Genomic DNA, 25,127 nt, shown 5'->3' on the forward strand with positions numbered 1-25,127 from the left:
TCGGCAGGCTGCGGGTCTTCCCTCTTCTTCCTTCTCCTTAATCGTTGATTTTGTGAAGAATCTCCCACGTCCTGTGTCCTCTGTTCCTCCTTCGTCTTCTTGGGGTGAAGTCACGGAACTAAAACACGAAATGACCAGTTAAAAAAAGAATCCGTCTCTTCTTCTTCTTCTCAGTGCAGTGTGAGCTTCGCTCTGTCGCCTCGCCCAAACCTGTTCTACCTGATGACAATCTCCACTCTTTTATCCCTCTCTCTCTCTCTCTCTCTCTCCCCCCTCTGTGTCTCACTCCAGTCTAACCAGAGCTCCTCCGCCCTCCTCCCTCCGGACCACCCTCTGTTTCACACTCCCTCCCATTTTCCATTCATTCCCGTCGGAACTCTGTCTCTGATTTGGTACTGTTGATTTTTTTTTTTAACTTTTTCTGTTTGTTTTGGAACCACAGAGACACCGAGGACGGAGCTGGAGCCGCTCTGAGCTCAGCGGTCAATCTCAGAGATTCACATCCAAAAGTGATCAACAAGTGTCGTGTTTTTTTAAATCCCACGGAGGAGTCGATCATCAGATAAGATTGTGATCGAGGACAGAAAAGAGAATCTGTTTCAGTAACCGGTTGGACAGAAACTGTTTTCCCTCCGGATCATGCCAACACTGAGCCCCGCCCACACTGCGCTCTGATTGGCTCTCAGCCCAGGCACCTGAATTCCTACACAGTCGGTTATGAGAGTGACATAATTCAAAATTAGTAAAAAGACAACAAGAGGTGACAAAACAAAACTGGAAGTGACTAAAACGTTTGAAAAAGTAGTCGACAATATACAAAATATTAACAAAATGTATTTAAACATTTGTTAAGAAATAAAAGTCTGGTCAAATATATCTGTCAGTCAAAAAAAAATCACTTTTTAAAAACTTTCTCTTTTCACATTTATCTTGTGTGTTTTTTTGTCTTATCCTACATTATCTACTTACTACTTACTTTTATTTAACTTATATAACTTTAGATTTTTTACATCTTTGTCCGTAGGTGTTTTTTCATGATGAAACAACATCAGGTAACTTCAGGTTACATCATGGTGAGGTGTGACACTTTACTTTGTCCTCCGCTTTGTTGCAAAATATGTGAAACATGTAGAACATTCAAACCGAGAAATACGTACGTACGGTACGGTTTCAACCTCCGGTTTCAAAATTCCCGTTAGGGTTTTACTAAATCGGAAATACGTACGTACGTAAAACTCCGGTTTTAAAATTCCCGTTAGGGTTTTACTAAATCTGTCAACCCAGTCCATTTGACACTCGTCTGGACGACAACAGACCCGTGGACATTTTTTTGATGTACGAATGTATTTAAATGTGATTTAACGCCATCGTAGGTGAACCCATTCCTCACATTGTTATTTTTTTAAACTCAAAGCATGAATAAAGTCAGTATTAGCATTTGAATTTTTAAGGACAAACGAATAGGTTTATATTTCCTGTCTGACACATTGAAGTATGAAGTTTTCCTAATTTAAAATACGAATGTTTAGGCCGCAATTCTGAAGTAAATAACTCTTATTGTAGTTCGCGTTCCTGGGATGTTGTTCATGACGACTAATAATGACAAATATGTGAAATACGCAAGGAACTTAATTAAAGATACATATTTAAATTGGGGCAACAGTCAACTCCGCCCCCTGCCCTTCCTCTTTTCCGTTTCCGGCGGATGCCCCTCCCTGTTAGCTGTTAGCCGTTATCCTCTTAGCTCTGGGGCCGGACGACTGGAGAAGACGCCGGGGAGTTGTTAGAGGAAAATAAAGTAGAACAGGAGGAGATGGTCCCGGCGGGGGACGGCAAAGGTACATCGTGACCGGACAGCGTTCTTGCCAAAAACCAAAGCTGCTTCCCGGTGAGTCGGTGCCGCAGAAAAGTTTCGAGGAGCTGTGGAAAAACAGCGAGCCCCCTCCCGACTTTCCCACTGCTCCTCCTCTTCTTTTACTTTTATCATCTCTTTATTTCCTCACAGTCGAACCAGGCTTTTCATTCGCTTATTGTTTCTGCGCTTGTAATTTATAACCCTTAACGCCCAGTCAACATTTTTAGTCCAATTTGACAATTTGATTTGTTAGAGAAATGGCCAGCGTTAGCCTTTTAGCTCTGCTTTCTCAGTAATTCATAATGAACTGGAGGATAGCGTTAGCCTGTTAGCTCTGGTCAAAGGAATGTGAAGAATCTGAACTTGCAGAGTTTATGTTGCTGATGGTTCATTGACAGTTCAAGAGCATAAACACTGAATGGTTTTAAAACACGTAATAAATGGATATTACCCACAATGCTGCAGGATAAAGGACATTATCACAGCCACTGTCTCACACTGTTAACGTGTATGAACATTTTATTGTTGTATTTATTTTGTGTTTACACCATTTTGTGTAGATGCAGCTGACGTGCTGGATGTACCAAGGTGTAACTGACAGTTTTGACAGGTTTTGACAACTTTTTTATTTTATTTCACTCTCTCCACAGATAACCATGCAATCACTCCCTGCGTGTCCTCGCCGTTAGTGTGTGTTGGTCTTAGATCGTGAGCCTTTGTGAGCGTGTGTGAGCAAGAACTTGAATAATCCAGGATGGGTTTTGGTCGGGATCTCAGGAATTCCCATGAGGGATTACTGAAGCTGCAGGACTGGGAATTAAAGGTTTGTTTGTTGCATGTGTGACATTAGACCATCCTTCTTTTTTATTGGTCAGCTGCCTGAACCTCTATTTTATTTACTCCATTATTTTTCTTTTTAAGTCAGTTTTAGTATTGGTGAGTGATAATAGATCATTTTAACCACTTCATATTGTATTAGGTACAAAAAGCAGTGTTTATTCTGTTCTGGGTTCATTACCACAGTTTAAATCATCAAAATAGAAATTTGTGAACTCTGTTTCTACTTGGAAGCTGGCACAGAATTCAACCGTTTTGAAGAATGAGAATAGTCCGAACAGTGCCTTGCGGAAAAGCTGACCTATGAGACAACAACAATAAAATCAAAGTGTGAAATGTGAGATTTTTGAGGAAGGTGGCAGAAAAAGTAAAATAATCTTTACTGAAACGTGACACACATGACTGGAAGTTCTCAGTAAGGTGGATATCAGATTATCCTAAAAGAATGGATATCTGAACTGATCTAAGATCTGTTCAACCATACCAGTTCAACACAGAAACTGACAGAGGAGTGTAACTGACAGCAATAAAAAACATATTGAATGTAAATAATCTCAGTTCAGTCAGTTATCTGGTGTGATAGCCGACCCAGCTGCTGCTGTGTGAAGTGATGTCTGTTTAAAATGGCCAAACTTTTTGTTTTCAATTGAACTCTTCTGCAAAAAGTTAATATTCTGTTTGCTTAAAATAAACAGAGTCATTTGGATGTGCTGTAAATATAAAAGATTAAAAGCAGAGGATGATTTTTTTAATTGCAAAATAAATGTGTGTGCAAGTGTGTGTGAGTTCGGGGGGAGGGCGGTCAGTTTATAAAAATAGCTTGAAATAGGTTTTCTTACAAAGCTATTTTTTTTTTTTGTACTTTATCCTCGCAGTTGCTGGAAACGGTGAAGCGCTTCATGACACTGCGCGTGAAGAGCGACAAAGAATACGCCGCCCTGCTGCTGAGCCTGACTCAGCAAACTGAGAAACAGGAAGCTGCTGATTACATCAGCACGGTCAGCAAGGTGAGATTACCTGACCTGTCCAATCAAATCAAAGCTGCGTCCCATCCACGGTCACGCCTGACTCCTGTCTGTGTCTGTGGGTCAGTCCTGGTCGCAGGTGATCCGTCAGACTGAGGCGTTGGGTCGAGTGATGAGGAGTCACGCTGACGACCTGAACTCTGGTCCTCTGCACCGCCTCGCCACGCTGATCCGAGACAAGCAGCAAGTGAAGAAGAGCTACCAGAGTCTCCATCAGCAGCTGGAGAGCCACAACCACAAGGTCTGCTGGGAAAATAAAAACTTGTGCAAATCTAACTGTACTATTGTCTCAGTGACCATGTTTGTTTTTTTTCCAGGTCACCAGGAGTGAGCTGGACAAGCTAAAGGCTACATATCGTCAGCTAAGTCGTGAAGCTAACAACGCCAAAGAGAAATACAGAGAGGCTCTGGCCAAAGGTTCCTGCTGCTCATTTACTCCACAAAAAACAGTGACATTACGGTGTTTCTGCAGTCTCTTACTCCTCCCCTTCCCCACTTCATCATCCAATCACAGGAAGGGAGGCCGAGCGAGCCCGCGAGCGTTACGACAAAGTGACGGCAAAGCTCCACAACCTTCACAATCAGTACGTGTTGGCAGTGTGTGGGGCAAGAACGCAGCAGGAAGAACACCGACACCACGCTGCACCTGCTCTCCTGGATGCCCTCCAGAGGATGCAGGAGGACATGACACTTGCGCTGTAAGTTTCACGACACAGAAAAATACAGTCACCTTTTCTTTGACCCCTGTGAGTTAAAATAAAAATGTATGGATATCCTGAAAGTCCTCGCTGATGTTTTGAACAACCTGACAGTCACGTGACTCCCTGGGCTAAATGCTGTTCCACCTGTTGTCACCTACTGTTGTCTCTCGTCCACAGCCGCAGCATTCTGGAGGAGTACTGTGAGATCAGCAGTCTTCTGACTGACGACATAGTGAAGGTTCATCAGGAAATCTCAGCAGCTGTTCAGCAGATCGACCCGGTGGCTGAGTACCAGCCCTTCATCGACGCCTACAGGTGAGACGTCGCACTGCAGCCGCTGCGTCGATGCTTTCTCTGTCCTCGTTGCGTTAACGGCGTGCGTTTGTGTCTCAGGTCTCCCGAGACTCCAGAGACGAACGTTGAGTTTGACACGTCGTTGTTGGAGGACACGGACAACCTGCCAGCCAATGACATCCTGTGGAACACACTGACGGCAGACAGCCTGCAGACCATGTGAGCACCTTCAAAATAAAACACACACCACTTACACCAAATTAAAATTTGCAACGTCTTAAAATCTAACACTCTTCGCAGGTTGTCGTCGGCAACAGAAGAGCTAACGCTGACTCAGCAAAATCTAAGAACGAAGGAGGCCTTGGCCGACGACCTTGATGCCAAGATCCAGACGAGTCAGCAGAACGCAGAGAAGACGAGCGAGTCAGTGTCTCAACCTGAGCGATTGCAGCCCTCTCTCTCTCTCTCTCTCTCTCTGTTCTCATGTTGACTCTCCATGTCTCTCGCCCTCAGCTGCGTCCTTCTGCTCAGTCAGAAACTCTCTCTGCTCGAGCTCCGTCACGCCGTCCAGTCACTACGCTCGTCTGAGGCCCGTCTGGCGTCACAGAAGACTCTGTTGGACGCCAAGTTGGCCGACGCCGCCACGTCCCCTCCGCCGCCGCCTCCGCCTCCAGCTCTGCCTTACGAAGACGACTCTCGCTCTGTGGGATCAACTGTAAATGTTTCCGTTCTTAATGAGTGATAATCCGTGAGGGACACGGGACGAACGGCTGACCTGAGCTGACCTTGTGTTTGTTTTAGGATAAGGCCAAAGAGCGGAGCTCCCGCTTCGACACTCTGCGTCACTCTCTGGCAGGAATGATTCGCTCTCCTAAATCGATGCTTGGCTCCTCCTCCTCGGTGAGCAGAGAGGAAGAGTTTTGTTCAAATCATCTGTTAGAATCCTTTCTGTAGAAATGTAATAACATCTTCATTTTTGCTGCTTCCAGCAATTCTTTGACGTCATCCCCACATCGGAGCGCCCACTAGCAGAGCAGGAGTGGTATCACGGCGCTATCCCCCGGACCGAGGCTCAAGAGTTACTGCGGCAGCAGGGAGACTTCCTGGTGAGGGAAAGTCACGGCAAACCGGGCGAGTACGTCCTGTCGGTGTTTTCTGACGAGCAGCGGCGGCACTTCATCATCCAGTTTGCCGATGTATGTACTCCACCAACACCAACAATTTAAAAAACGAACAAGACACGGCCCCCCCTCACCCTCGCCCTCCCTCTCTGACAGAGTCAGTACCGTTTCGAAGGCACCGGCTTCACCACCATCCCTCAGCTCATCGAACATCACTTCACCACGAAACAGGTCATCACCAAGAAGTCTGGAGTGGTGTTGCTCAACCCTGTCATCAAGGTAACGCTCACAGCTGCATGTACCCAAACATCAGAGAGTGGTCCTGTCCACTTTTGATGACATCATCATTTTGTGTCCAGGACAAGAAGTGGATCCTGAACCACGAGGACGTAGCATTAGGGGAGCTGCTGGGGAAGGTGAGCGATCTGAACTCCTCGTCATCCAACTCCCCGTCCGCACTTCATTAGTCGATGCCCTCTTACTGTGTTTGTTTCCCATCATGCTCTGCTCTCTGCCTGCCACCAGGGTAACTTTGGAGAGGTGTTTAAAGGAACTCTACAGCGGGACAAGTTACCAGTGGCTGTTAAAACCTGTAAAGAAGATTTACCACCGGAGCTGAAAATCCGCTTCCTGTCTGAGGCCAGGTCTGGTCCAAGATGTTGCCATAGAAACAGACAAGTTAGAGTTTATGACTAGGGATGTCCGATAATTTGGCCGACTGATATTAGCATAATTATGTTATATCTGTAAGAATCGTTATTGTTTTTTTCCTCTGATAATGAAACCTGGATAATGCAACGCCTGGGTTTCGCCAAATGATGTGTGCCATAAAAATAGTCTTGGGGAAAAACAGCTGTATATTAAAGTGAAAGCCACTAGATGGCAGTATTGCGGCTAATTTAATTAATCTGATTTATAAACCAGTGGATTGTATATAGAATACTGGTGCTAGGAACTCGTACAGTGGTTTATACAGATAAACAAATATTTTTGCGAACCACCAGGGCACCACTGCCCCGTTATATCGGTATCGGTTGATATCGGAATTGGAAATTAAGTGTTTGGACAAGTTAGATAGTTACAAAAAGTTAATCCCGAACATCCCTAACTAATCTTTTCTTTGATGAGCTAGTGTCTTACGTTGCCCCTTTGTGATTGGCTCCAGGATCCTGAAACAGTATGACCACCCGAATATTGTGAAGCTGATTGGCGTTTGCACACAACGACAGCCGATCTACATCGTCATGGAGCTGGTACCAGGTGGGTGGGGCTTCGGTGACTCTCTGCTCTGTTCCTTTAAGACGTGAGACGGTCTGGATCAGGTGCTTTTGTGCCGCAGGTGGAGACTTCCTGTCGTTCCTGAGGAAGAAGAAGGACGAACTGAAGACCAAGCAGCTCGTCCGTTTCTCCGTGGACGCTGCTGCCGGAATGGCCTATCTGGAGAGTAAGAACTGCATCCACAGGTCAGTCAGCTGGAGTGCTGCGGCGCTTCACAGACCTCGCACTCGACTGACAAAGTCAATGTTTGAATGAAACGTGTCTGATCTGGTTCCCAGGGACCTGGCAGCCAGGAACTGTCTGGTGGGTGAGAGCAGCGTCTTAAAGATCAGCGACTTTGGGATGAGTCGTCAGGAAGATGACGGCATTTACTCTTCATCTGGGCTCAAGCAGATTCCTATCAAGTGGACGGCACCTGAAGCCCTCAACTACGGTAACTCCACAGCTGTCACGTTCACGAAACTGCCGTCAGAGTCGGTGGTCAGCTGACCGTGTTCGTACACTTTAGGAAGAAAGTCAGTGAAACGGTTTAAGGAGAAACGAGGGATGTCCGCTGATATCGATTGGCCGATGTTATTGGACATCTGTAGTAAAAACTGACATAACGACTGAATCCTGGGCGTCGTCTCGACTTGACGTTGTTAATGGTTTAACGTGATTTATCTGCAGGTCGTTATAGCTCAGAGAGTGACGTGTGGAGTTATGGGATCCTACTGTGGGAAACCTTCAGTCTGGGAGTGTGTCCTTATCCTGGGATGACCAATCAACAGGCCCGAGAGCAGGTGGAGAAAGGTACAGTCAAGTTACGTTAAGCACCAACGATTCAGGTGAAGGTGTATTTTTTTTTTTTTTTGTACCTTGGAGAGAGGCAAACAAATGTTGCCTTATTAACAGGCTGAAAGGTATTTATTTAAAAGTACACCGTTGCTGGATTTATTTAATGCCTGACTAAAAGTTTATATTAATATAACATTTGATTTCATCCTGCTCGTTGCTAGGTTACAGGATGACGTGTCCTCAGCGGTGCCCTGAAGAAGTGTACAAAGTAATGCAGCGCTGTTGGCAGTACAACCCAGAGGAGCGGCCCAAGTTCTCCGACCTGCAACGCGACCTCAGTGCCATCAAAAAGAAGTGATGATCATCACGCAGGCCAAAACAAAAGTCACTTTTAAATTATATGGACGGGGCCGACGGCGGGTTAAACACCTGTGTTAGCATTCAGCTAAAAAAAAAAAAAAAACAACACCCGACAGAAACACACTGACGGACCACAGCAGAACAAAGAGCATAAATGTAGAGAGATGTCCTGCTCTGGTCAACACTGAACCTCCCCGCCAGGAACCAATCAGCATTTATCAATTAACTGACTGACACTACACAAACCTGAGAGCTCAGAAATTAGGTGATGAAATCTCAGACTTAATTTATTCCTAAAAAGGAAAACGCCAATTGTTTATTTTTTTTTTTTTTTTAATAATTATAGCATAAGCTAAAGGACCCCCTCCTCATCCCCCACTACTGTATTCGTGGCCTCAAAGTGAACACTACAAACCGACTGTGTATATAATAGGAAATGGACTTAACCAGAAAATTGCAATGAAAAGTTGTAGCGAGAAGTTTAAGACGACGACACAAACACTACTACGTTTACCAGTAACTAAGCGTTTTTAAAGGTCAATGGGACGATGGTGGTGGGACCAGAAATCAGCAGCTTCTAGTCGTTTTGTGCAATTGTACTTTTTGCAACTCTCTGGCGACGTCCATTTCTTACGAACAGTCTTCGACACAAACTCTGGTTAATTTTATTTATTTTTTTTAAGATGTTTTATTTCTTTTTATGTAACAAAAACAGTTCCAGTTTATACTTGGACCAAGCCAAAGCTCAGAGCCTTATGTAATTTCAGGAAAAGTTTCTGACCAATCAGCTTTCAGGATCTTGTCAGATTAAAAAAAAAGTTACTTCTTTAACATTTTTAAAAAATTAAAATATTACTTTTTATTGTCTAGATGTTTCTTTTAAGGCTCCATACAAAAAAATCAGCACTTACTATATCTGCTGGTTGCAGTTGTGACTGAAATTTTTGAATATTAAAAAAAAAAAAAGTGGCATGTGTATGAGCAAATGGATCAAGAGTCCTGATTGGTCAATATCACTACCTGGACTGTGTGTGGGTGGAGCTTAAATGGGTGATGTCAGAGCTACTGACTGTTCCTGTAAATAAAAAACACTAATCATCTGTTTGTCTTTTATATTTGTTTGTGCTCTTTATAAAAGTATTATTGTAGCATTTATTATGAAAATAAAACAAATATCAAACATCTGTCGTGACATGTTTTATTTAAAAAAAATCAGTTTAGAGTGAAACCAGAACTCAAGTTTAAAAAAAAAAATTATACATTTGAATATTGTAAAATTAACATCTAAATCTTCTTTTTCTTGGTTTTGCTGTAGTCTGTACATAGTTACATAGTAGTTTTGTCATAGCCTTTATTTTACATTAAAACTGTAAACTTCCAAACAGCGTGGGCAGAGTGGCCGGTTTGGGGTGCGGCTTGTAGCCGATTCGTTCATTGATGAGGTCTGTTCTTGATGCTGTGGAGGAGGAAGAGGCTGAAACTGAGGGCCCGCCGCTGATGATGTCAACACTGATCACAGAAGAACCGCCGCCTCCTGACTCTGCCTCCTCTCTCTGACGCTTCCTGGCCTGAAACAAAAAAAAATCATTGAATCAGTGACAGAATCGTTGTATTTCTGTTGATTAGTGAAAAAACAGATCACACTAAAAAAAAAGTATTTGAACCTCAAGCTCCTTTTTGACACTCTCAAACTCTTCAATGTCATCGATCTTTAGCTCAAGACGAGTGGGTTTCCTCCTCAACATCTTCTCAACACTCCTGAAAACACCAGAAGTAAAAACAACAAAACAATTCATTCAACATTCCACCACCGGGTTCCATCTCATCCTGTCCCCTATTCATTCTTCAGCTGCTCTGAAGGAGTGTAGACATGACAACAACATGATGGCCAGGACCGTGTTCTGGTGATCCTTACGTAATAACGATTTGTAGCATATTTAAAGTGTAAGTGGACATATATTGGCTTTTAATTATTACTAAAACACAACATTCATGTGGTTTGACTAGAGTAGATATACTCTCAAATGTAAATTAAAACATATAATATTAAAATTAAAAGTTCTTTAAGAACAAAAGCTTGAGTAGCATAAAAAGAATACTAATTATTTTAAATGGATTTAAAACGCTGATAAAATCAACTACTTTCAGTTAACTGCTTTGGTAAAACTTTAAAAAAATGAGGGGTTAATAAAAGCTAAGCTAACCAGCGACTGGGGTAAACGTATTTAAATCAAAATCACAGGTACCACCAGTGTGTCCTTTTTGGGATTTATTTCTGTCTTTTACTATATTAAAGTCTGTTGTGGTTTACCTTGTGGGATTGTGGAGTTCTTCTCTGAATTTCCCTCTTTCTACGGTTTTTTTGGCAGCTAAAGCCGAGAGCGGAAACGCTACATCTGGCACCGGATGCAGATAAACAGTGTACATCCGGGTTATAGTACTGCGAGACGCGGTAGCTTCGTTTGTTTACAGGTAGGTTGTGGTTGTTTGTACCTTTTTAATTTGATTGAACTGTTACTCTTTAATTTTTCAGATGAAATTGTAGGTTCGAGTAATATATCGGTAAAAAATTAAAAAACTTTATGTAAGTGGGGAATGTGTTTCCAGCGGCAAGTCACTGGTTTAAAGCTAATGCTAACACTGTGCTCTTTTTCACGTGAGCTTAAATGTCTCTCTTTTGTTGTAGTGATGCTAATGTATTCATTATTATAATGTTATATCATATAAAACTTATGCTCAAAATATTTAATGTAACGCCACACTAACCCTAAGAACAGCTACTGCCCACAGCAATAGTCCACGTCGGTAATCGGGAGCCGCGCCTCGTCTTTTGCAAAGAAAAAAAAGAGGAAGAGGGAAAATCATGGATAGAATAGTCTTGATGTATTAAACGTCTATAGTTATATTTATATTATCTTTTTAAAATCACCGAAACACCACATAGTTTGGAGGCTGACGCAGAAACATTGATTCCACCAACATTTCATAAACAATAAACATAAAACTTGTTAAAATAGTAAGCAGTAATTTACTATTCTGTTAATTATAATTTAAACCAAATTCAATATTTTGTCATTGTTATTTACACCTAACACAATGTGGATTTAAGCCCAAGAAAAAGAGGGTGATTGTCTAACTCGTTCATTTTCCTCTAACATTTAGGAATCCTCAAGGTTCCAGCACCAGCCGTCAAAATGTCGGACGACGAAGACTTAGCTCCAACTATGAAGAGAACTCGGCTTTTCTATGGAAGCCTGGAGGAGAAGGAGCGGGAACGTCTGGCCTCAAACACGTGGTCAGGAAGAAGCGCAATGAAAGCTGGAATTGATGCAGGCAACATCAACATGTCATCAGGTGGTTGTCCTGTTGAGAACGTTAGTCGTGTTGTCCACCAAGGTGAGGCTGTTTGTTTACATTCTGTGACGATCGTCCTCAGGAGAAACTCTTGAGATGGAGGAGCGTGTCAGCGAACGGCAGCAGGACGCTCTGGCTGAGTTTGAGCGTCGACGGCGAGCCAGACAAATCACAGTCTCCACAGATGATGCCGAGGTGAAGGCTGGTCTTCGGGCTCTCGGGGAGCCAATCACGTTGTTTGGAGAAGGACCAGCTGACCGCAGGGAGAGGTGACGAATGCTAGTTCTGCATTTCCTGTTTTTGCGTTGTGTCAAAAATATCTTTCTAACAAAATGAATAAACTGTAATTTTCCGAACTTGTGTTTCAGGCTGCGGAGTATCCTGTCTGTGGTTGGTCCTGATGCTCTGAAGAAGTCCAGGAAAGATGAAGAAAGAGCGAGGAGATCCCAGGAGGAGGTACTCATTAAGAACCAGGAACAATTACACACTGAAGTCACTTAGAATGTTCTTTTGGATCCTTAGAATTTGACATGTTGGATCAAGTGGATTTTTACACGTCCTGTAAAAAAATCATCGGAATATAAAAATATTCATTTTCTTCTTTTTGTTTGACAATTGCAGTGCCAGCAGACGTGGTACCACGAGGGCCCCAACACCTTGAAGGAGGCCCGTCTGTGGTTGGCCAAATACTCTCTGCCACTGTGAGTCATGATACGACTTATTATTATCTCATTATCTTCATTATCTCTGTGTGATGTCATTTGTGCCGTAGTCATTTCTATGAAGGCCTTGATTAAAATGAATAAGTAAAAAGTTCAGTGTCAGTTATTATGAGTTTGACGACGAGGAGAGGATGGAAGAGTCTGCGTTGTCTGTGACCGAACTCTTCACTGTGGATGTTCCTCCAGGGCCGTGAAGCGTCTGGACGAAGCACGAGTCCAGAAACTGGTCCCAGAGGCGACAAAGACCATGAAGCAGCAGGAGCTCCACAAGAGCCTGAGGGTGAGTTGGAGTTTAACTCCACCAAAGTCATGTGTTTATCAACAGTTTGATCAATAACCAACGACGTTTTACTTCATCAGAATCTAAACAACTTCTGCAGTCAGATCGGTGACGATCGACCAATCAGCTTCTGTCACTTCAGCTCTAACTCCAAAATGCTGGCTACAGCCTCCTGGTATGACCACCCACCGTTCGTACGGGTAGATTTGTTGCGTACTTGTTGATCTGCAGTATTACCCTCTGATATTTCTCCTGACGTCTGTCCCACAGGAGTGGACTCTGTAAACTGTGGTCCATCCCCGACTGTAACCCGATCCGCACCCTCAGAGGTAAGAGACGCTGAGGCTGACGTTTGGAAACATGAACGTGAAAATGAACTCAACATTTTGCCTTTACAATAGTTAAATATATCCTAGACCACGGGTGTCAAACTCCTGGCCTGTGGGCCGCCTCTGAACCTCCCACATCTGGTCACTACACGATGTCAATAATAACGTGGTTCAGCTGTGGTTCTGTTCTGTATGTAATGTGGTTCAGCTGTGGTTCTGTTCTGTATTTATGACGACTTTATTGAAGAGTGTGTGAAGCCTGGACTTGTTGTTGTTGTGAATGATCACGACTCCGTCCACTGTGTTCCAGGACACTGCACCAATGTCGGCTCCATTGTCTTCCGTCCACAAGCTGGGACCTCTCTCGACCAATCAGATGTCAACCTGGCGTCGTGCGCAGCCGATGGTTCAGTGAAGCTGTGGAGCCTGGAGAGGTGAGGAGGAGGAGGAGGAGTCTCAGGAGTCTCTGAGGAGTTTCTGTGTCTCCTAACTGTCATTTCTGTGTTGAGGCAGCGATGAACCAGTGGCAGACATCGAGGGTCACAATGAGCGGGTGTCCAGGGTCTCCTGGCATCCGTCTGGACGCTTCCTGGGAACGACCTGGTAAAGTTTCATCAGCACCTCTGTCACCATCTGCTGGCAGTGCTAATATATGCAGTCTGTGACAGAAGATTTGACGTGTGTGTGTGTTTGTGTCTGCAGTTATGACAACTCGTGGCGTCTGTGGGACCTGGAGGTCCAGGAGGAGATCCTCCATCAGGAGGGTCACAGCAAAGGAGTCCATGACCTGCACTTTCACCCTGACGGGTCACTGGCTGCTACTGGGTAAGTTCTACGTTCTACCACAAACTGGATGTGACGTGTTAAACCCATGGACTATGCAGATGTTGTTCTTTGATGACCTGAGCGCCACCTAGTGGGTTGACAAATTTAAGTTTAGGTTCACAACCTATATGTGACCAGATTTTGACGTCACAGATTAATGTCGACTCCAACTACGTTTGTTATAGTGTGTTCTGTAGAGGAGCCAGAAAGTCTATGCTGTTTTAATCATCATTTTAATCATAATTAGAATAAAGAGTTGAAAATATATTTTTATCAATATATATTTTTTTATCAAAAACTAGACATTGAAACTGTAAATGTTTTTCAACTTTTATCGTCGAGCTAATTTTTGTTTCTCTAAAAAGTGAGAAAACTCCACTCATTGTTGAAGGTATGTAGTTACTGCAGTACTCAGTGTAAAACGTTACTGTGTATTTTGAACATACGTTTTCTCATTGGTCGATATCCACGGCCATGTATGATGATGTAGATGACGTACTGTACAGGTAGGGGTCGCCACTGTGGAACTTCCCTGACGACGTGTTCCACTTCGTTGGCTAACATTCCCATCACCACCCATTTTAACGAAGTTCCGATCACTGTAACATTGAACTTGTGGGCGGAGCTAACAGAAGTCCGTCTCCTCACAGGGGTCTGGACTCCTTCGCTCGTGTTTGGGACCTTCGTACTGGACGATGTGTTGTCTTTCTTGAGGGACACTTGAAGGAGATTTACAGCGTCAACTTCTCGCCCAACGGGTCAGCCAATGAGAGACGAGCACATTCACACAGCCAATGAGAGAAGTTGTGTTTTAGGTGTTTTTTATTTTAATTTTATATTTGATGTTTTTCATTCTCAGGTATCACCTGGCGACAGGAAGCGGTGACAACACCTGTAAGGTTTGGGAGCTGAGAAACAGGAAGTGCCTCTACACAGTCCCCTCCCACCAGAACTTGGTGTCCTCTGTTCGCTTTCAACGTGAGGACCAAAAAAATGTCTTTATTTTTTTATTTTATTTCTTCCAAATGTGTTGACCTTGGGTTAACTGTCCGTGTCTGCAGCCACTGACGGTCACTTCCTGTTGACGGGAGCGTATGACAACACAGCGAAGGTCTGGAGTCACCCCGGCTGGACGCCACTGAAGACGCTGGCTGGACACGAGGGAAAGGTACGAACTCTGTAATCTGATTGGTCCGTTACAGACTGACCATGTCTGCCGTGGTTGTCAAAGTCTGGTCTGGGGGCCAGTCATGGTTCATAGCTTTGAAACTAAATTATTTTACTGAATCTAAAATAAAAGGCCAGGACTTATTTGAATCATTTGGAACTTTTACAGGTCCTCGTTTTCACCAGATCTAAATCTTTAGATTTTTAGCTTTTAGCAAATAGTTAGCATTAGGGTTTTTTCTATTGGCAGGTTACATGATATAATACTTATATATATATTATTAATATATTATTAATTAATAATATTAGTAATATTTATTGTTTCCCAGGTGTCTTTGTGTTATTTAAAATAAAATAAAAATGTATCCCATATTTGGGAAAATTGTGTTAGCAGCAGACATGCTAACAGACATGCTAACAGACATGCTGTTAACAGGACTCTCTGCTCTCTACTTCTGAGTCAGGCGTGCTAACAGGCAGCTGTTGTGCTAACCGCTAATCTTACAGTACAATCCGACAGTTTCTACCCCTGATGTGGCAACTTTCAACTGTGCTCTTCGTTACCTAAAAGTTATTTTTACCGGTAAACTCTGTTATCTTCGTTCAGTGTTTTGAGTTACTCTGGGTGTTTTGGGTCAAAGGTCAAATTATAACGTACTCACTCGCTAACTGTGCATGACAAAATCTTTCTGGGAACTCCCTATAACTCAACATTTCTGTGGTGTTTTTAGGTGATGGGCGTTGACGTGTCACCTGATGGGAAACTGATCGCAACCTGTTCGTACGATCGAACGTTTAAACTATGGCTGTCCGAGTGATCGCAGTGGGGATCGTGTCATAAACAACGAAGAGAAAAATTAGGATTTTTTTTATAAAAAAAAATAAAATAAAATTTTACATACTGACGTGAAACATTGTTTAATGCAGTTTTAATAAATCTTTTTTTTGTTGACAGCAAAACAAAAAGAAACGGAAAAACGTCAACTTATTTAAACAAAGAAAAAATAATTTGTGTGTGAGGATGAAGGTGTCACAACAAAGCACTCTTGGCGTAAGACAGCAGACACAGCGATTGGTCGAAAGAGGCCCGTAGCTCCGCCCAGCTGGCCTCCAGGCGGGCGGACAGTCGTTGGAGCGCGGCCGTGGCCTCGGTGTCGTCTGACAGGGAGCGAAGGTGCAGCTGAAACACAACAACAACAACAACAACAGTCAACACCGCAGCACTGATGAAGACATGTGACACTCTGCCTACTCTCTCATTGGCCGACCTTCAGAAACAGCGCCAGGTAACCATGAGCCAGGTCAAAGTCCCGCCCACTCAGCAACATGCTGTCAATCATGTGGATGAAGGCGACCAGCAGCCCGTTGTCTCCGCCTCCCTCTGACGACAAACTGCTGAGCTCAATGGAGATTGCAGACGGCCCACAATCCTTCAGGAGCTGCAAGGGACGATCGTCTGGAGAGAGAGAGAGAGAGAGAGAGCTTTGTTGATGCGACTTGCTCGCCCCGCTCTGGATTTTTTTTTTTTAAGTTTGTAGCCTATTTTTAAGTTTGTAGCCTGTGTCAGATGAAGACGAGAGAAGAACATGAGCTTCTCTCTGTGAGCCACTAGGAGTGTATGGTGGTGTGTTCATGTGCATAAACAGAGCCGCGATTAACACTGAACACAGAGGAGCAGTGGGCTGCACGGTTCACCCTCCACTAGAGGGTGATGTTCTCATCCGATCGCATTGTAACACTTACACGACCCAGACTCCAGCGCCGCCTCCAGGGCAGAAGCGAACTCTGACCTCTGGGACAAGGACTGCCAGTTCAGCACCTTGGACTGAGACACAACGTCACATCGTCAGTACAGACGTACGACCAGCAGATGTCAATGTTGAGTCCCAGTAAACCCACACTCACCTGTGTTTCCTGTTCACCCTCTGTGGGCAGACTGAACCGCGGCGTAAGACCAGGAACTGTAGGTAGGAAGAAGGGCGCTGCAGTCGGAGCCACAGGGGGCGCTATCGGTTTATTCTTCTTCTACACTCAAAACAAGAAAGTCTGTCGTCAGCCAGTGATGACATCACACGTCTTTCTTTTTCGTACGTACTCACCTTTATCTCATCCAGGTGAAGCAGACTCCTCCACCGAGACTCCGGCAGCTGCGACAGCGTCACTAACTCCGCCCCCAGCTGATCACATGACTTATACTCATTCTGCATTTCCTCATCCGTCACCTCTTCTTCAACTTCATCCACCACGACGCCTGGCAGCAGCTCCGTCTCAGGCTGGTAGTCCGCAGGCAGGGGGCGGAGCCCCACAGGCCCACACAGACTCTTATTGGTCCTGAAGAGAGAAGGTCAATAAATGATCGTGATGTCATCATCAAAGAAATAAATCTGAAAAAAAAAAACAAAAACAGTGAGCTGTGATTGGTCCAGACCAGAGGTAAATGCCCAGACTGTCTATGTGGGATGTTGCCAGGAAGTCCCCGGTTGGAGAAAAGGACACGCTAACAGGCGCCATGGAAACCAGGAAACAGTCCACCAGGCTGAGGACGGAAGATTGATCAAGGTGATTATTGATCTGAAGGGATGTGAATAATATTGATCTGTTTGTATTACAACATGTCAGTTCTTCTGCAACCAGCAGGTGGCTCTTGACTCCCACCTTCCCGAGGGCAGATCCCAGGTGCGAACCGTGCAATCCATCCCTCCTGTCACCAGCCATCGGCCGTCGGGGCTGAACGTCTGAGGAGACGTTCGTGAACGGGCGTCAGTGTTGTCGACAGTAAGAAGGTAAACAACAACATCCAATAGCATCCAACAGCATCCAACCTACCATGTCATTGATGCTGCCGTGGTGCCCGGCGAACTTCCTCACCACTCGTCTGGTTTCTATGTCGACCACCTGCAGCGTGAAGTCATCCAGCGCTAACGCTAACATCCCGCTAACACCCGGAAAACAGAGACAGAAGGTTTTAAACGACCGTTCTTTCATCGTCGTTTGACGACTATACATTTACGATTCTGTGCGTTTTGTATAACTTCTATGAATGGTCGCTAACAGATCGTTAGCTACCTGTCTCTGTGTAGCATCATTAGCGCCGGCGTACTGTTCATTTTCAGCTCCTCCTCCTGTTTCTTGGTCTTGAAACGCCAGAATTTGAGCAGCGAATCAGAGCCAGTAGTGATGGTCAGCTGGTTGAGAGTGTCCGTGGCGACTCCTCGCACCACGCCGCGGTGAGCTGAAGCGAATGGAGGATGGCGTCAGTGATGTCATAAAAAGAAGAATGACACACACACACACACACACACAGAGGTGGACGCACCTTTGCCTTCTTCACCATAGCAACCACGATGGAGACCAGACTGCAGGTTATAGACATCGACCCGTCCACACGACGAGCCAATCACAGCAAAGTTCCCACAGGAAGTGATGGTGGCGGTCTGCAAAACAGGAAGTGATTTAGTCTTATTCAGGCAACAGGAAATGAGCAAAAACCAAAAAAAACCCAAAACATTTTTGGCGTTACCGTGGCGGCGGTATCCTTGTGAGCGCTGGCCGGAGGCATCAGGTGGTAAACTCCCATGGTGCTCCTCTGGTAGTTCCACGTCGTAGCTGCGATACAACCGCGATGACAGGCTACGATGCCGTCCCAGTCCGACTGACGTGCCAGGGCTGTTGACGGAAACAGAGAGTGTCAAAAAGAGACGGACGGAGACAGAAAGAGGGAAATAAAAACCAGCGCCCACCAGAGGAGAAAGAAGTAATTGCAGGAAGACGTAGTTCGTTAAAAGCAACACCCTTCTTCTGCCTGTTTTTTTCCGCCTTCTTATTGACGGACCCTGAAAACACACACACACCACAGATTAATTTTTTTGCGACTTTTCATGAACTGCGTATCGGCTAACCTTTAGTTATCTTCTAGCTAATGATAATTCATTCTATTTTTATAAGCTGACGACACCGACCGTGACCCAGGCTCTTGTTGAAGCGCTCATGGACTGTAGAAAAAGACTGCAGTGTTCCATCCTGACCTGCGGGTGGCAGACTCACTGGTGTTAATCACTCCAGGTGACAAACATTCAACCCAATGAGAGACGATTTCACCGCTCACCTGCACTGAGGATGTTTTTACCATCACTGCCGTGGTGATGAATAGTAGTGGGCGGGGCACTGTGACCTTCACGACTACGAAGTAGCCTGGCTCCTCCCCCTTCCTGGTCAAAAATCCATACCTGGTAGAAATAAAGAAGAAGAAACAGAACATTAGAACACAGTGAACATCCATCAATGTTTTTTTTTGTTGTCACTTCCTGTCTTTCACCTTGATTGCGTTGTCAGCTCCATTCGTGATCAACAGCGGCTCTGAATTCACAAACGTTGCCCCCGCGACGGCTGTGTGGTGCATGTTTCTCTGCTGAGTCAGCAGCTGACGCTTTTCCAGGTCCCAGAATGCAATGTGGCCCTGAGGACTGCCGGACGCCACAACAGGCGGACCGTCTGAAGAAGACGAGAGAGACAGAAGTTTGTAACGGGTTCTGAACCGGTCGGTCACCGGAGCAGACCCCGCCTCCTGTACCTGTTCTAAAAGCCAGCGCAGTGATTGGTCCCCAGTCCTGAGTGAAGCTCATCAGTGTCTCATCCAATCGGATGTTGTGAATGATGATGCGTCCCGTTGCTGTTCCGATGCCGACCACGTCAACCGCAGGACTCTGGAAGTTATTTGTTCATTTTTTAACCGATTGATTTCAATCAAGTGTGGAGGAAAAAAAAAACATTTTTTATTCTGATCTCATCCGATGCAGCAGTGACTCACCTGTTGTAGAACTGTGACCCCTGCTGACCAACCAGAGAAGGTGTACAGCAGCTTACTAAAGAGAACGCAGAACAGTCAGGAGGTTAGAATCACAGACCGTTGACTTTTGAATGAAGTACATAAATATAAAACTGAAGTATAATTTTTCACTGTGTCCCGGTACCAAATGACCTATTGACCGACATCGGTCCCCGGACCAGGGGTTGGGAACCTTTTGTTCTAGACGGTTCTGCGACCTAAGATTCAGGTTCTCCTTTACCTGGTCTTGATATTCCACAGCTGCAGTGCACCTTGGGAACTTCCAAGCAGCACCTTGTTCATGTACGTGCTCGGGTGCATCATGGCCGAAACATCGAAGGTACCGGGGTTGAAATGCAGACGCAGGTATTCGTCTGTAATGAGTCACCGACACGGGACGGTTAACAGGACAGATCCAATCACAGCACAGGAACACAGCGGCGGCCCCGCCCTCTTCCACTCACCGCCGCTCTGGACGTCCCATACAATGAAGTCCCCACCGCTGTCGACAGAGATCAGGTGGTCGCCCAGAGGAAGCAGCAGACGCACTTCCTGTTTGTGACCTTCAAAACGCATGACCACCTCTTTGTTTCGGGCAAAGGCGCTGACCACTTTTCCCGCAGCAGCAAACGACAACATTCTGTCTGCGGCCACACAGGTGATGTCATCAGGCAGGCTGTTACCTGGTGAGCAAACACAGTATGACATCAGAGCTCAGGAGCCAATCAGAAAGAGCCGACAGTTTGAAACTGTAGTTATGTCATACTTACTGACAGCAACGATCCCCAATCTTTTAACCTAAAATAAAAAAAACAAAAATAAAAAAACAAAAGCATTAGAAACACATAGTTTTAATACAAGTTGTTCCAACTCCATCCAACAGAGGGCGACCTTTTCTAACTTGAACAGTCTACTGTAACTCCTATAATCTAACTCCAAGAAACTTCAACGATCTCTTCAACAAACTGTGTTTACGGCAGCCGTCTCTGGACAAACAAGGTCAAAACTACGGCTGTCAAAGGTCAAAGGTTCCTTACGTTGTATAAAGGCAGACATTTGCCGACCGTCGTCACCAGGTAGAACTCCCTGTGTTTTTGATGGTACCGTAGAACATGCGGCACGTGGTTGCAATACTGACCCAGAACCCGGAACCCAGAGAACAGAGCGCTGCCGCCGCTGCCCCCGGGATTCCCGCCTCCCGGCATGTCCGGTACCGGTGGTGAACTTTACCGGAGAATATACGTAGAAACAGAACCCAGTAAACACGCAGGGCGAAGATGCTCAGCCGAGATCACGAGGGAGGAGATATCGGGTCCGAGTGGAAACAAGCATCGACGACTCAAAGGTTCCGCTCTGTGGAAAATATTGGTTCCGTTTTCATGTTAGAAGTTTTTAGGGATATAAAAAATATAAAAGGATTTCGTCGTTGTGTCATTCAAAGTTGGAACGTGATATTAAGGTAGAATATTGACGTAAAAAATTTAATTTTTATTAAATATCGCGTCGAAAATGGGACATAATAAAGTCGGAGTCGTCACAGAAAATTTAAACATGAAAATTAATTAGATCGGAAGTAAATATAAGAATAAAATTATTAGAAAAGCAAAATTTAAACAAATATAAGAATAAAATTATTAGAAAAGCAGTGGAAATATAAAAAGTAAATGTTCAAAAAAATTGCCTTTTTAATATTAAAAGCTCAAAGTCAGAAAATGAAATACTACATTTAAACTATAAAAAACGTGATATTCCATGACCCAAAAATATATATAATGGTCAGGTCAAAGCGTCGATTTTTATGAGATATTAAAATCCAGTGAAGAGTCAGAGTCTGTTTGACATGAACTTTATTTCCAGCTGATTCATTTACAGTCAAAACACACAACAAATGTTCAATTTTATATTTTTTTCCACAGCTCCAGTGCAACATTTAACATTTGTGACAATAAAAACATGTTTGATTTTTTTTTCAGCCTTTTCCAACTTCGACATCGACTTTTATTTTAAAATCGTCGTTTGAAAAGATGATGATTTTTAATGTGGATGAATCAAACACAGTTTAACCTAGATCTACCTTCAATTCATTTTTACAACTTTGTACAAATAAACAACAGCCCGAGCCGCAGTGCACATTGTTAGTTCATGCTAAGACAGGAAGGGGTGTAATGGGTTTTTTTTAAGCTACGCCCCACTGACTGTTGTCAGGGTGATTTTGATAAATTACATTTAGGTTTGATTAAGATTATAATGTTTCTAAATTACAAAGCTGTTGAGTTCTGAGAGCACGCCGTTGGTTTGACTGCAGCAGTCATCGCTCGCTCAATTTGTTGTAATGAGATAAGGGAATGCCACCAACCTTATTTGGAGCAAGCCCCTGGTGGGTAAGTAGTGGTACTGCACCCTAATTTGCTTTACATGTGGCTTAAAAACTGAAACCTCGAGGTGATGTAAATAGTGTATTGTGAGTGACATATTCCTCAGTGGCAGGAAAAGACGGGATTATTGTTAAAACAACAGACTGTGTTGTTGAAAAGTCACAGACGGTGGGATTTCAATGGTTGGCCTGTTGATAAAATAGTTCTATTGGACACTTCCTGTCCATCAGCTGAACGCTTCCCTTCAGTCAACTGACTCTGATGTTTGAATGAATCCATCGTTAGCTTAGCTCAGCTTCCCTTCCAGCAGCAGTAGCCTCAGCAGAGTCCGTGCTGCTGCTAGCAAGGCTCCGTGCAGGGCGTACTGCACCACCAGCGCTCCAAAGCCCCTGTAGTAGCCAGCCACGCCCTCTTTGCGGCGAATGGCATGGAGGCATTCAGAAAAGCCTTCGTACTGCGTGTTGACGGGCAGGACCAGCGGGCTGCCACCGTTCCCAGCAGCAATCACGCCGTCGGTGGCATCAATGATGGTGCGCGTTCCCTGCAGACTCAGTCGGTGCAGCGCCGTCTCCAGAGGGAACATGACCACGTCGGCCACCAGCGAGCCGACCCAAGCCGCGGCCAGCTCCGGGAAGTAGCTGTCCAGGGGGTTGGAAGGCGCCGCGTCCTGCTTTTTGGTGCGTTGATGGAGCCACAGCGCCAGTCGCTGCACGCAGGACAGGATAGCGTAGCGCAGGATGGCGTGCAGCGCAGCAGGGAGAATCAGAGCGCTGAGAGGGAGCAGACGGCGGCTGTGAGGAGCGCCCACTCCCAGGAGTCGAGCCATCCCCTCACGGATGCAGTCCAGGAGACCGGAGGACGATTCATCATGAACAATCTCGCTCTGAATAGAAGACACACAATGACAAACGTTGGTAAACGTTGGTCTAAAACATCTGATTTTTGATCATGGATCAATAAAAACCTGGACGGTCTCGATGAGGCTGGCACAGTAGAACGGTAGAGCCACCACAGCCGTTAGCCTGAGGACGAAAAGTCAACACTTACTTAGAACTAGTCAATGATCAGGTGTGTGTGTGTGTGTGTGTGTGTGTGTGGGGGGGGTAGAGAGGATTCAGTGGACTGACCCTTTAAGAAGGAAATGTCCACCCACGTGTTTCCAGGTCCATCTGTGAGGAAGTTCTCTAAACCAAAAAACAAACAAACAAAAACTAGTACACCACTACTACAGTCAACATATACTGCAGTACTACTACAGCAATACTATGAAGCATATGTCAAAATAAGTAATACATATAAATAAGTAATACCACATTACCGTGGTAACGGTGTGAACTCGCTCAGGATGCCCTCGGCGCCCAGTGTGATGCCATGAACGATGAAGGTGCTGCCCATGCCCTTCCACAGACACTTCACCCCCTAAACATCGTCATCAATTCATATGATTGATTATTGGAAACAGGTTCAAATGTACAGACAGATTTACTGGTTCTCCATCGGACGACCCCTGACCTGAGCCTTTGTGATCGCGTACATGACGGCCACGGTGCTGAACGGTGTCAGGTGGTAACATCGGGCGTGGTAGTTCACCTGAAACACACGTTAGAGGAGTAACATTCATCAAAACGTCACGTGTTACGTCGAAAAGGGAAGAGAGGTCACATGACTCACCTGACACTGTCGCCTGAACACGATGCAGGGATGAGAGAGGACGTTCTCTGTGAAAAGACTGAACACAGACACTCGTTCTGTTCACGCTTTTTCACGTTAAAATCTACAGATTTGACCTGATAAACTACCAGCGAAGAGAAGAACGTAAACACCAACCTAACGAGTCCAATTCCAAATCCAGCAAATCGATTGAGCTGCTCTGAAAAGACAAGAACATCATCGTGTTGACATCGTCCCAAAACTGAATGTTTGTGACGAGACTTCACAAAGTCCACCGTGGAAAATAAAAGGAGAGAACTTGACATAATTCTCCATTAAACCGGAAGAAGCCAAAGAGAATCAGCAAAATAAGAAAAGTCAAAAGGATCGATTCTTCCTTTAAATAAAAACTAAACCAAAAAAAGTCAATAACTGAGTTTAAATGAAGTAAAACAAAAACACACTGTTAGGATCGGTGAGAATATCATAAAAAAACCCCACACTGTTAGGATCGGTGAGAATATCATTTAACATCTTGTTTTTACTGTTTCGTAACGATTATCAAACTAAATGTTGTTATATTTATGTTCTAGCCAACACCACGGTTGCTAACTAATAGCAGTGGTGGAGCTAGCCTGTCATTAACAGAATATAACTTTTGTTACATCTAACTGAGTCTTAATAATCACGGTGCAACAGCATCAACCTCAGTTTCTGTGGCAGGTCGTGTTTTTTTATTGACCTATTAGCCATACAGCCGTTAGCCGTGGAGCTAACGCTACCCTTCGCAGACCTACCTCCGGACGGCACGCCGGGCTGCGGTGCGTCCAATCCGGCTGTAGCGCCGTACTCTCCGTGGTCTCCAAGAGTGTCGGCAAACTGCGGTGTTCGCTCTCCGGTGTGCAGGTTGCGGCTCCCGGGGATGTCCGGCGGTGTCGTGACCCAGTGGTGCATCTCTGCCTGGGCTCCTGCGGCACTCCTCGCTGGGTAGTTGGCTCCAAACAGCGGGTCATCTCGGCCCCGGTAGCCGAGCCCATCAAAGCTGTCGGGCCGCCTGGAGGCCATCACTGAGTCGGTGACACAAAAAAACGGGAGAACCGGAATAGAGACACGATAACGGATGTGTCACCGAATTACTTCTGGATACAGAGGCGACAAAAGCGGATGACAGAGTCCGATTTGACCCGAAACAAACATTTGACAGGAACCTGCGACCCGGAAATTGTTACGATGCGTAATTTCCGGTAAATTAAACGACAGCATTACAACCGTTATAAATGGGAAACTTAGAGAAAAAAAAACACAAAAAGTTGAAGTGTCAGCTGTGGTCTTGACGTTCGAAATATTATGAA

At 44.8% G+C, this 25,127-nt stretch overlaps 5 protein-coding genes across 5 annotated transcripts; 2 read left to right on the plus strand and 3 right to left on the minus strand.

Moving 5' to 3' along the window:
* The first annotated feature begins 1,674 nt into the window (after positions 1 to 1,674).
* Positions 1,675 to 8,361, plus strand: fer (fer (fps/fes related) tyrosine kinase). Its single transcript, XM_008326185.2, has 20 exons — positions 1,675 to 1,888; positions 2,506 to 2,678; positions 3,568 to 3,699; positions 3,785 to 3,958; positions 4,035 to 4,134; positions 4,232 to 4,415; positions 4,596 to 4,733; positions 4,812 to 4,931; positions 5,013 to 5,135; positions 5,226 to 5,427; positions 5,514 to 5,612; positions 5,702 to 5,908; positions 5,990 to 6,112; positions 6,193 to 6,249; positions 6,359 to 6,477; positions 6,999 to 7,093; positions 7,173 to 7,296; positions 7,390 to 7,544; positions 7,781 to 7,903; positions 8,110 to 8,361. The coding sequence occupies exons 2-20, from the start codon at positions 2,610 to 2,612 to the stop codon at positions 8,244 to 8,246; spliced, it is 2,481 nt and encodes an 826-aa protein (XP_008324407.1). The 5' UTR covers positions 1,675 to 1,888; positions 2,506 to 2,609; the 3' UTR covers positions 8,247 to 8,361.
* A 1,088-nt stretch (positions 8,362 to 9,449) lies between these two features.
* Positions 9,450 to 10,692, minus strand: cdc26 (cell division cycle 26 homolog). The gene is made up of 3 exons (XM_008326187.3): positions 10,560 to 10,692; positions 9,913 to 10,006; positions 9,450 to 9,816 (listed from the first exon to the last, which is right to left on the minus strand). The coding sequence occupies exons 1-3, from the start codon at positions 10,673 to 10,675 to the stop codon at positions 9,610 to 9,612; spliced, it is 417 nt and encodes a 138-aa protein (XP_008324409.3). The 5' UTR covers positions 10,676 to 10,692; the 3' UTR covers positions 9,450 to 9,609.
* prpf4 (pre-mRNA splicing tri-snRNP complex factor PRPF4) lies at positions 10,631 to 15,837 on the plus strand. The gene is made up of 15 exons (XM_008326186.3): positions 10,631 to 10,720; positions 11,411 to 11,602; positions 11,685 to 11,871; positions 11,971 to 12,058; positions 12,224 to 12,303; positions 12,511 to 12,604; positions 12,685 to 12,779; positions 12,875 to 12,933; positions 13,244 to 13,367; positions 13,447 to 13,536; positions 13,636 to 13,758; positions 14,409 to 14,516; positions 14,618 to 14,736; positions 14,820 to 14,926; positions 15,657 to 15,837. The coding sequence occupies exons 2-15, from the start codon at positions 11,443 to 11,445 to the stop codon at positions 15,741 to 15,743; spliced, it is 1,521 nt and encodes a 506-aa protein (XP_008324408.1). The 5' UTR covers positions 10,631 to 10,720; positions 11,411 to 11,442; the 3' UTR covers positions 15,744 to 15,837.
* wdr36 (WD repeat domain 36) lies at positions 15,838 to 21,086 on the minus strand. The gene is made up of 21 exons (XM_008326188.3): positions 20,788 to 21,086; positions 20,521 to 20,548; positions 20,215 to 20,433; positions 19,992 to 20,124; positions 19,733 to 19,787; positions 19,496 to 19,628; positions 19,241 to 19,416; positions 19,031 to 19,151; positions 18,885 to 18,950; positions 18,666 to 18,758; positions 18,446 to 18,591; positions 18,242 to 18,359; positions 17,992 to 18,157; positions 17,752 to 17,860; positions 17,581 to 17,660; positions 17,354 to 17,461; positions 17,025 to 17,256; positions 16,831 to 16,950; positions 16,669 to 16,750; positions 16,194 to 16,381; positions 15,838 to 16,105 (listed from the first exon to the last, which is right to left on the minus strand). The coding sequence occupies exons 1-21, from the start codon at positions 20,953 to 20,955 to the stop codon at positions 15,956 to 15,958; spliced, it is 2,691 nt and encodes an 896-aa protein (XP_008324410.1). The 5' UTR covers positions 20,956 to 21,086; the 3' UTR covers positions 15,838 to 15,955.
* A 494-nt stretch (positions 21,087 to 21,580) lies between these two features.
* On the minus strand, positions 21,581 to 25,085 carry slc25a46 (solute carrier family 25 member 46). The gene is made up of 8 exons (XM_008326189.3): positions 24,573 to 25,085; positions 23,953 to 23,995; positions 23,797 to 23,854; positions 23,638 to 23,715; positions 23,444 to 23,544; positions 23,253 to 23,309; positions 23,090 to 23,147; positions 21,581 to 23,008 (listed from the first exon to the last, which is right to left on the minus strand). The coding sequence occupies exons 1-8, from the start codon at positions 24,838 to 24,840 to the stop codon at positions 22,412 to 22,414; spliced, it is 1,260 nt and encodes a 419-aa protein (XP_008324411.1). The 5' UTR covers positions 24,841 to 25,085; the 3' UTR covers positions 21,581 to 22,411.
* Positions 25,086 to 25,127: the final 42 nt, after the last annotated feature.

This window comes from Cynoglossus semilaevis, chromosome 14 (assembly GCF_000523025.1).
Source record: "Cynoglossus semilaevis isolate Cse_v1.0 chromosome 14, Cse_v1.0, whole genome shotgun sequence".
Taxonomy (NCBI): domain Eukaryota; kingdom Metazoa; phylum Chordata; class Actinopteri; order Pleuronectiformes; family Cynoglossidae; genus Cynoglossus; species Cynoglossus semilaevis.

Coding starts and splice junctions, on each gene's coding strand:
- fer (XM_008326185.2), top strand. CDS start 2,610: ATGGGTTTTGGTCGGGATCTCAGGAATTCCCATGAGGGATTACTGAAG. Junction 3,959..4,034: donor TGGAGAGCCACAACCACAAG/GTCTGCTGGGAA, acceptor TTTTTTTTCCAG/GTCACCAGGAGTGAGCTGGA. Junction 7,904..8,109: donor CCGAGAGCAGGTGGAGAAAG/GTACAGTCAAGT, acceptor GCTCGTTGCTAG/GTTACAGGATGACGTGTCCT.
- cdc26 (XM_008326187.3), bottom strand. CDS start 10,675: ATGTACACTGTTTATCTGCATCCGGTGCCAGATGTAGCGTTTCCGCTC. Junction 10,007..10,559: donor GAACTCCACAATCCCACAAG/GTAAACCACAAC, acceptor TGGTGTTTTCAG/GAGTGTTGAGAAGATGTTGA. Junction 9,817..9,912: donor GTGTCAAAAAGGAGCTTGAG/GTTCAAATACTT, acceptor TTTTTGTTTCAG/GCCAGGAAGCGTCAGAGAGA.
- prpf4 (XM_008326186.3), top strand. CDS start 11,443: ATGTCGGACGACGAAGACTTAGCTCCAACTATGAAGAGAACTCGGCTT. Junction 12,304..12,510: donor GCCAAATACTCTCTGCCACT/GTGAGTCATGAT, acceptor ATGTTCCTCCAG/GGCCGTGAAGCGTCTGGACG. Junction 13,537..13,635: donor CGCTTCCTGGGAACGACCTG/GTAAAGTTTCAT, acceptor TTGTGTCTGCAG/TTATGACAACTCGTGGCGTC.
- wdr36 (XM_008326188.3), bottom strand. CDS start 20,955: ATGCCGGGAGGCGGGAATCCCGGGGGCAGCGGCGGCAGCGCTCTGTTC. Junction 19,152..19,240: donor GAGCTGACAACGCAATCAAG/GTGAAAGACAGG, acceptor TATTTCTACCAG/GTATGGATTTTTGACCAGGA. Junction 17,661..17,751: donor ACGGCAGCATCAATGACATG/GTAGGTTGGATG, acceptor ACGTCTCCTCAG/ACGTTCAGCCCCGACGGCCG.
- slc25a46 (XM_008326189.3), bottom strand. CDS start 24,840: ATGGCCTCCAGGCGGCCCGACAGCTTTGATGGGCTCGGCTACCGGGGC. Junction 23,996..24,572: donor GCCCGGCGTGCCGTCCGGAG/GTAGGTCTGCGA, acceptor TTGTCTTTTCAG/AGCAGCTCAATCGATTTGCT. Junction 23,310..23,443: donor GAGTTCACACCGTTACCACG/GTAATGTGGTAT, acceptor TTTTTGGTTTAG/AGAACTTCCTCACAGATGGA.